Source organism: Chelmon rostratus, chromosome 17 (genome assembly GCF_017976325.1).
Source record: "Chelmon rostratus isolate fCheRos1 chromosome 17, fCheRos1.pri, whole genome shotgun sequence".
In the NCBI taxonomy this organism is placed as follows: Eukaryota; Metazoa; Chordata; class Actinopteri; order Chaetodontiformes; family Chaetodontidae; genus Chelmon; species Chelmon rostratus.
Genome location: NC_055674.1, coordinates 1317501 through 1327523, shown reverse-complemented (window position 1 = coordinate 1327523; position 10023 = coordinate 1317501). Strand labels below are relative to the sequence as shown.

General features: G+C 47.0%; 1 protein-coding gene across 1 annotated transcript; it reads right to left on the bottom strand.

Moving 5' to 3' along the window:
• On the bottom strand, positions 1-8548 carry ubald2 (UBA-like domain containing 2). Its single transcript, XM_041957966.1, has 3 exons — positions 8290-8548; positions 3804-3860; positions 1-432 (listed from the first exon to the last, which is right to left on the bottom strand). The coding sequence occupies exons 1-3, from the start codon at positions 8407-8409 to the stop codon at positions 79-81; spliced, it is 531 nt and encodes a 176-aa protein (XP_041813900.1). The 5' UTR covers positions 8410-8548; the 3' UTR covers positions 1-78.
• Between the last annotated feature and the right edge of the window lie 1475 nt (positions 8549-10023).

Genomic DNA, 10023 nt, shown 5'->3' with positions numbered 1-10023 from the left:
ACAGATTCTTTTGGCTACGCTTGAACCAGCCGCCCGGCCTCCCTCCCAGCCCCCGCCCCCGCAGCCCGCCGCTCGGTCTCATCTCTGGCCGTGGAGCGCCGATACGACGGGGGGCTGCTGGGAGCCGCTGGGCTGAGAGACGGGGGGCCACATAGGAGTCTGTTGCATGTGGTGGTGGTAGTGGTGGTGCATGTGGTGGCCGGTGGGCGACGACGGGGGCAGCCAGGCCGGCTGGTGGCTGGGCGGCGAGGAGGCCCAGAAGGAGCCGAAACCCGACGCGGAGGAGGGGGCCGGGGGCGAGCAGGCCATGGACGCCTGGGAGGGGCCGCTGCCGGCGCCGGAGCCGCACTCGGACGCCCGCAGCTTGGAGAACATGGTGATGGCGTCCGGGAAGTTGGGCGGCGTGGCGGGGGTGTTCCTGGGAGTGCACATCTGTGGGACGGACACAAGAGGAGGAAAGTTAACAGTTGTTCCTGCCTGCGTTGTCATGGAGACATTCAGAGATGTGAACTGAGCGGCAGCAAATTTAAAACCACTTGTTGTTGAATTAGAGAACAAACGCCGTCGCCATAGCAACGGTGCAGGACGGTCAGACATACCGAGCTCAACACTTCAAGTCCTCGCAGATACTCAGATTTCTGCTGCTTTTCTTACTCACTTCAATGTTTTCAGTCAAAAACATGTTTACGTCCTGAGAGGAAGGTCTGAGCGGGGTTTCTCGTGCACATCGTCAGGGGCGACGGAGTCAAAACACGTCTGCAGCGTCGAGGTCGACAGGGTCGTTTATCACGTTTCCTCTTCTGTGACTGAACGTGTTCTTTCACGTAACGTGCACTGAGCAGTGTAACACTAACGCTAACCCCGGGGCGGGACTCAGAGAGTTTGAGATTATTTTATATTTTATCAAATGAAAAACGGGTCAAATCATGTTTATAGTCCCAAAGTAAGATTAGAGCCCCGATCATCACACCAAACCCCACCCATTTATTTACTGCACATATGTCAAAGTCAAGGCCCGCGGGCCGGATGCGGCCCACAAATGATTTATACGCGGCCCCCCGGGTGATATTTGATTAGTATTAGAACTGGCTGCAGCCGCCCGCTGGTGTTTTGCACGCACCGATACTACATTCCCCACAATGCAACGGTAGCCCGCGAACTCACTGCAGCGCGGCAAACGGGCCTCGGAACAGATGTTAACTTTCAGTTACCCACTCCCCAATAAGGAAAGTATTGTTTTGTCTGTGTCCTATAGATTTTTGTATTTTAATTTATTTTATTTACTTAGATTTATTTTTCAGTTGAACTCAACTTGCCTGTTGAAAATGTTTTCCCTTAATTACTGACGGAGCCATAAGAAAATATTGGATTGTTTATTTAATCATTAAATAATATACATTGTGTCAGATCTTAGTTTAATAGGCTATGTGCAATCATTAAAATATGTTTTAATAAACGTTGAACCAGTCCGGCCCTCGGCTTGCAGCTAATCTGTTTCTTTGGCCCTCTGTATATTTTGACTTTGACATCCCCGATTTACTGATTTTTAAGTATGTCGAGTGTGAACATGTCATCAGAGATACACAACTGTAGACTGTGCACACGCACACACACACACAGACACACACACACACAGATCAGATGTGTAAACAGTATTAAAGTCACTCGTGTCGTCTGTGCTGCTGTGTGGGATCAATAAAGTTCAAATCTTGACAAACATTGACGCTCTGAGTGGAGAGACGTTCACTGAACGTTTCATTTCTGCCTCTGAAACATCATTCAGCTTTCGTTTGTTTCCTCAAACTGAAGAAATGTGTGATTGTTTCTCAGGTTTCACAGAAAGTGAATCTACTGTCTCACATCACTTCATCTGAACGGCGGATAAAGACGGAGGACAGTCGAGCTGTAGCCGGCAGCGTCCCGGCTGGACGAGGCCGTTTCACACCGACTGGTCTGTGGGACCGCTGAGCGTCACCGACTGAGCTGCTGCCGTTTCAGGTCCTGCAGACCGACGTGAGCTTCAAGCGGTTTTGTGCTCACTCAGCAGTTTGGCCGTAAATGATCTAGTAAACTTACTGAGAGCTGAAGTTCTGACCTGATGAGAAATACCTGAACGAGCTTCATGTGAAAACACGGCAGCTGCGCCGAGTTTCTGTGAGACGTCTCGACTGAAAGCAGGACGAAGATTCTGCTCATCAGACGATCAACACAAAATGTTTTATTGACCAGTTCGATCATTATCAAACTCTTTCTCAGCAAATGTGAATGACAGGAAGTGGATGTGGATATTATCAATAAACCCACAGACCGCATCGTTATTATTACTGTTTTTATCTTCGGCTGTTGGTTTTTATTATCTGAACTTTTATTATTAGTTTATTATGATTATTATTTGTTTCACTGTCTGCTGGATTAACTCCCACATGTGACTCATTGAGGATGGAAGGTAAACAGAAACATGGTGGACTGTTCATGCTCGGCTCCTCGGGGAGCGCTGGTGATCAGGTAACACACACACACACACACACACACACACACACACAGTATGCAGTGGTATTAATGCTGAACACATGACCCTCATGCATTAACTCCTCACAGGCCCCAGAGTTCTCTCTCACACTGTTTGTGAAATGGGCCAGTTTGGGTGGAGGGTGAGGTGGAGGAGCCGACCCCCCCCCCCCTCGGTGTCTCATTGCTTCAGTCTTCCTCTCAGCGCCGTGCAGGTCTGTACTCTTCCACGCACCACAGCCTCGGGCGAGATGATGTCACCACACTGCACCCAAAATAATAACAAACCCGACCGCCGCCTCTCACACTTCCTCACTCAGCCTCCTCCCAGAGCGCCGGAGAGGCACGTACTCCCCCACGAGAGCAGGGGGAGGAGAAGGAAAGAGAGAGAAAAAAAATGCTTCTGACTGAAAACAAAACACGGCTGCAGATGTCGGCACGCTGTTCCTGCGTGATCGGGATTGGACGAATCCCAGGATGCAGCGCGAGGTTCAGACACGAGAGTCAAGAAAGTGGATTACATAAGCAGCGCTGGGCCGAAGGCGCACACATCTCTCTGCGCACGGTGACGCAAGTCTGCCCGGCAACACGATCGCCGCTTCATTCATTCAGACAGACGTTTGTCGAGCGAGTCCTCTTCATAAGCCACTAATTATTGTGCTACAGCGCTGCAGTTACAGATTAAACAGCTATTATGACTGAACACACCCAGAGACTCTTCATGCAGCTGCGGTCACAGGTGTGATCGGACACGCCCTCCGCCAGGTGCTTTCAGTCCAAATGAGGCGAGAAGAGCTAAACGGGACAGAGCTAACAGCAGCATTAAGAGGAGCCACTGACTCGACATCAGTGTGGACGTCCGTCTGCGCCCAGAGCTCCCTCACCTCTTAAATACTATAATGTGGGTAGTTCAGGGGGCCTGGGAATTCAGAGCCTTCAACAAAAACAGTGTTCAGAGAGCTTAAAACAGCAGCAGCTGTTTCATTTGAGTTTATATCCTGTTCAGCTGTTAAGGCTTTATAATAAAAACCTTCTTTAAATGATTGTTTTATGTTTCATTAAAGAAGCGGACCAGTGCTGAAGCAGTGCTGATCCCTGTTCACTCCTCTTGTAGGAAAAGCTGGACCGGCTCTGACTGCTAAGTCCGGCTGCTGCATGAAGACCAGCTGAGAGTCGGCCCAGCGGGTCAGCGGGTGCATCCGTCCCACCGGCCAACGTGAGGGAATCAGCCTCCGCTTAGCCACACATGCCTTAAGTCTAGCTTTTTTTCTTTGAGGGGAACCAAATGCACTTACCATCTGGTGGTGGTGGCCGGGGATGTTGGCCTCCTGGAAAAAGGAGCTCAAGGCCGTCTGCAGAGAGAGAGAGAGAGAGAATAAGTGTGTTGTTTGATTCTTTCCATTAAAGCACACATCAGACAGAAGAGGAGAAGTCAAACATTTGTCTTCTTCCCCTCCACCACAGAGAGAAGAAGTGACCCATCCCCCCCCTCGCCATCAGCCCACGGGTCAGTTCACACAACTGCTCACTGAGCTCAGGGTTAAAACCATTATCTCCATGCTGGCATCTAAAACGGGGTCTGTGGACCACGGAGAGGCTTTTTCAGATTAGCTTGAAGCTAACCGGCTGACGTCAGAGTGGAACAGGAAGACTGAACTGGGACTTCCTCTGAACACGAAGGACTAAGAAAAGCCCAAACTGACTTTTCCTCGTCCAACAATCCAAAACCCAAAGACGCTGAAACCAGCAAATATTCACATGTGAGAGGCTGGAAGACGTTCGAGTATTAAAGTAGTGGGAGACTCATTTTCAGTCCATTGATGAATCTACCGAGTTCTGGAACGAGTTGATTCAATGATTCAAATGAACAATAATCATTCCTCTCATTATTGGTTAATTGCAGAACTTCTAAGCCGTCACCTGAGATTAGCGTTCTCTAACATGTCAAAACCAAACAATGAGTCAATTAACAGAAAACAACCTGCAGATTATCATTCATGAAAATAACGGCTGGCCGTCTGCAGCTGGAGTCCGACGGGCCGACCGGCTGGAAAACAGACACGATAAAATGTAAACAGCAGCTTTCACGCCGCCTCCCTGCGCAAACAAGGAAATGAGCTGGCTCCTTGCATTGTTCCTCTTTGTTGTGAACACAGCCAAGGCCGGCGTGAACACAAACACTGAGAGACAGAGACGACGGGCCGATAACAGAGCCGGCCTCGACACGTCAGGGAGGAGGAAACATTCCTCTGCGGCGTGATTCACGCTCGAGAGGGGAAAGACGAGGAGGAGGAGGAGGAGGCTCGCGAAACAAACTACGAGTTCATCCGGCATCATCGGACTCCAGTTTCTCCAGACGAGGCTCCGAGCGTCCCCTCGGGAGCTGTTTCACTTTTAAAGGTTGAAAGGTCAATCGGCCATGTTGGATGTTTCATGACATAAAAAAAAACGAGTTTCAGACAGTGAAGGAAGCGAATTTCAACCTCACGAACTCGCCGCTCCATCGTTTCCTGTGTGCGGATGTTAGCTGGAACAACTAGCAACAGACGCACCGACTGTGTTTCTGACACTTGCATCATCTTTTGTCTGAACACAGGAAGCTAACATGCTAACAGTGGCAATGCTAACATGCTGGCAATTAGCAAGTATAATGTGGAATATGTTCACTGTGTTACTTTAGCATGCTAACTTTAGCTAATTAGACATTTCCGTCTCCTCAGACTCTGTTGACCCTCTGATCATATTGATACTGGTGATATAAAATACTGCAGAACGATTCTGCTCGTGTTTTCCACGACGACCTGTCTGACTCACCTGATGTGGCCTGTTGGTGGTGGCCTGTTGGTGTTAGCCTGCCATTGGCTGCCATTTTTATCATTTTTATCACCACAAACTTCAGCAACCTCTGACTTCGCCACCTGCAGGCTGACCTAGGCTGAAAATGGCAAGCTAACTCAACCTGGTGGCTCACGTTACAAATGTAAACAAGCTAACAGCTGTTAGCTTTTCTTTTGCTCAGATTTAGCTGTTTTAATACCAGAGCTGCAAATGTTCCACCAAAACAAGCCCCCCACCATCAGCCCAGATGATTGTGATTGGCTTTAAGAAAGACAAACTAGCGATAGCAGAAAGCTAAAGGATGCAGCCAAGCCCTCCTCCAGACCTGGGTCACTACAAACCCAGCACAGGCCCTGCTGGGTCCCGGTCTCAACTTGGGAAACAAGTCAGAAATCTTTGTCGTGCATGGAAACAGCAGTAAGTGCTGTTAACAAACTTTTCTTTTACAGGAGAACCTGATGCTAAGCTGTGTGAGTCAAATGTAATGAGAGGCAGGAAGCAGCTGGAAGCCAAACCCTGTTCAGGACAGCACAGAGAGCATCAGGCAGGGAGTGAGAGCTGCTTTCACTGCTCAGCGGAGCCTCCATTTCCCCTCGCTGGAGGCCTCTTTCTTGCCAACACTTCAATGAATGCAGCGGTCTCCCCCCAGCCCCCAACCGCAGCCCGCCCCCGCGGTCTGGTTGTTTGACAACAGCAGCGGCGGCGCAGGAATGTCTGCCGTACAACGTGACACACATGCCAAAGACCCGGCGGGTCCACGCTGCTCTTTGTCTGCTCTCCGTTTGTTTTCAGGAGCAAACTTCACACTTCCTGCTGCCGCGAACACGACCACGAGTTCACGGTGGAGCTAGCCTGCAGCTAGCCAACCGCTAACCTGCCGCTAACCTGCAGCTAACCTGCAGCTGTCCGCCCAGGTGTCCACAGAGGTGCCCACAAGGACAGACAAAACAGCAAATAAAATGTTGAATGAACTGTGAAATGAACACACTCGTCTCTTCTTCTCTTCTTCCTGGTGAATGAAGGCTCACTGACTGTTAAACACGAGGCCGAACGCGGCATGGCCGTTGTTGTGGCCCTGCAGCAGGGGGCCTCGGGCTCTCAGCTGAGGACAGAAGACGCTTTCGGGCCCCGAGAAGAAAATCAGGCCGCCGCCGTCACGGCGACACAAACAGCAGCTCATTAACGTCACACACACTCTACACACACTAACAGTCAGCTGACGGTTTCGTTTCAGTCATCTCTGGAGCAAAGACAGTGAACAATCTGCGTCTCTGACGGGAGCATCTGCAGCTTTTTCTGTTTTATGTCTCTTTAAATTCAACGTTTTTTCACTTGTGCTCTGAAAAACAAACAAACTTTGGTTCAGCTTTTTCAACTGACTAATTGAGAACAAATCTGGCGGATTAATCACACTGAAAATAACTTGTAGTTATTATGTTATATTGAAAATATAACATCAGCCATAAAAATTGTCTGAAAATGCCACTAAAGATGTTTTCTATCACAGGTGAGCACTTATCTGAACGACAGACGCTACGACTGACAATTACTGCCATGACCGACAGTCCACTACTTTGTGTTTCCATCATCACTTCTCGGCCCGGAGGAGGTCTGATTCCTCTGCTGACCTCCTGAGCAAGTCAGGATGACCCAGCCAATCACAACAAGCGGCTGAGAGGAGCTGAGCCGCGCCACCTCCTCCCGCCCCTCAGGTGAAGCACCTGGCCCGGCTGCACCAACAGATCGGTCATTAGAGCAGATGGAGGAGTGGTCTGAGGGGAACCATCTGGAAGCTCGGGCTTGAAGTCAGAGATCCTTCAGGTGTCTGTCAGCTGCTCAGCAGGCCTCACAGATCACAGAGCAGCAGCCGTGTTGTGTTGTGTTTGATGACATGTCTGCAAGAAGTCCAGACACCCGCTGCCAGGAGGCCATTTTCAGCTACAGTCAGCTGACATGAACCGGAGCCTTTTTCATTATCTGATTAATCTGACAGCTACTTTCTTGATTTAGTGATCAATCACTTAGAAAACATCCAGCGTGATGCGTTCAGGTGTCTCGTTTTGTGTGATCGACAGCTGAAAAGTCGAAGCTCAGCGCATCCAGCAGAGCTGAGAGTGATCGTCTCTCATTAACTGAGCACAGCAGGGCTTGTTTATGAGAACAGCTGGAAGGATAAAGCACGTTAATCAGTCTCTAACTGGACAAGACTGGGATCAATGTCACACTACTCAGCTCCAGTCCAGTCAGTCCGATCTCTTTATCTCCTCCTCAGAAATGACCATAAACAAAAAGGAGTTCATAAAAACACTTCTAGAGAGACATGTCCTCTCACTGCCCCCATGCAGGTCATGTGATGGGGGGTTTGTTTTGAACCTGTGCAGCAGGGACGTTTCATTTATCCTCATTTTCATATCTGAGCTGCACCAACAAGCCAAACCAGTATTTTCTAATCTGAGAATAATGATGGACGACGGTGTTGTGTGGACGTGAGGACGTGTTATCAGACGGGCCTTGTCTGTCAAGATGGCATCAGTGGTTTGACTCTCCGCGTTAACATGAAGCTTTTGTTTTCGATGACAGCCTTCCAGCTAGGACACAGCGAGCTAGCTCGAGCCAGCACTCCTCCTATGAAGGCTGGGTTATCCTGCCAGCAGCTAGGCTAACAACAATTAGCTCGGCGATGACACGGTGGATTCCTGTGGAGAATGTAAACAAAAACGGCCATTGAGCCGAGTACCACGTCCTCAGTGCTGCTAGCTTAGCTCGCGTTAGCCACAGGAGCGCATGGTCGCAAGAGAGGACACAAAATACTCAAAATAATCGACGCCGGGAATCCATTGGAATCTGTCGGCAGCTCACGTGGAGCTGGGCGATCAGATCACCGCTCCCCCGGGGCAGGACATGAAGTGCAGAGCACGTAAATCGTCCAGATTTCACACTCACCTCAAACTGCCAGTGGGCCGCTTGTAGGAGCTGCTTCGCCTGATCGGCGGCGCAACCAGCCGTCAAAACAAACTGGTTGATCATGACTTGGTGTCTGAGTTCGTCCATATTCACCGACATGGCCACTTTCCACGCAACACGCGGTTGCTTTAAAGTCGAGAACAAAACAAACAAAATGAAATCTTCGCTAAGATCGACTCCTCTGAACCCTCAAACCCAGTCCTCCCTGCCTGACTCCCAGCGCTCGGTCTCCGCAGCCTCCAGCAGCAACAACAATATTTTCATGTCATCACCAACAACAAAGAGGAGCGCGCAGCTGATTGGACGACTGCGGAGCGAGACCGTATTACACAGACGCTGATTGGCTGACATGGGGACGAGTTTAAATTTACCGGTGTGCTTGTTTTACTTGTCAGAGACACTGCGGGTGAGCGGAGTGCAGCAGGCTCAGTCAATGATAAGCTCTCCGCCCTCTGTGGTCATCCTGCACGTTTGCACACGCGCTTTTAGTCATGTCCGTTACACTGACGTCATTACGAGATGATTGGATATTTAGCTGAATTCGTACAGCTGATTGGCTGTTTCGTTTGCCAGGTATATAACTAACACGAACAGTAAATATTTTGATATTTTTATATGTTGGTATTGTATATTTATGTATTTCGATATATCGATAGGGAGGTTGTGAGAAGGAGCTCCTGAACATGTGTTGCATTTTATTTATTTGACACAGAGGATATATGGCCATATTTTAATTACAAATTTTACTAGATTGAACATGTTTACAATTATATGAATTCTGTATGAACAGCAAATATTATTTATATGGGAATGCACATATTTCTAATACATGTTGTGATGCATGTTGTTTTATTATGTTCATACCTTAGGGGTGTTATGACAGTATGGCTTTACTTAACACAGGTATGTACAACATAATTTACAACTTTGTAAATGTAAGCAGACCAAAAGTGAAATTAATTATGAATAAATGTTTGATATTCTTTTTATTTGAAATACAGTTTTTATCAAGAAAAGAAGCTGCAGGATTAACATAAAAAGTGCAAAAGTGATCACAAATGTGTCATAAGGTCAACGTCTTTATTTAATTAAAAAATATATATCTAATGCAGTTTAAAATATAGGCTGGATGAAGTAACATAAAAAACATATATACAATTAACCTAAACCTCATATATTAGAATTTATTTTTATACAGATATTTATTTTATATATGTTTAAACTGTAAAGATCTACTTTATGTATTAGATATACTGTATGTGTATATTTTAAAATATATGTTTGTATACAAATTTGTTCTGTATATTCTGACATACATACATATTCAGATGTACATTGATCTATAGGCTATTACATATGGCAATATCTACAGTTTATGCATTAGAACTATGAAAACTATAAAAGAAAGATTATTTTTATGTGCTGTTGCTGTTTAAATGTTAAAAAGGCACCTAAAAATAGAATAAAACAACAAATCTCATAAATATTACATGTTATCTCAGACGTAGATTACAACACAAGAAAAGAATTCATTGATGGGTCGAAAAAAGACTCCAATGTTGATCAACAAAGACTTAAAAGAACAAAAAATATATATTTATTAAACATATTAGCATAATGCATAATTAACAGAGGAAAATATAAAAAAGAATAATAGCCAAATGTATTAATTGTGATAAAGTCAACATACACACTGACTGTAAAGGAGAACAG

What these genes read in the sequence shown, in the direction of transcription:
- ubald2 (XM_041957966.1), bottom strand. Translation starts at nt 8,409, where the DNA reads ATGTCGGTGAATATGGACGAACTCAGACACCAAGTCATGATCAACCAG. An exon ending in CGGCCCACTGGCAGTTTGAG is followed by an intron (nt 3,861 to 8,289) that starts GTGAGTGTGAAA and finishes CTCTCTCTGCAG; the next exon opens with ACGGCCTTGAGCTCCTTTTT. An exon ending in CCGGCCACCACCACCAGATG is followed by an intron (nt 433 to 3,803) that starts GTAAGTGCATTT and finishes TCCGTCCCACAG; the next exon opens with ATGTGCACTCCCAGGAACAC.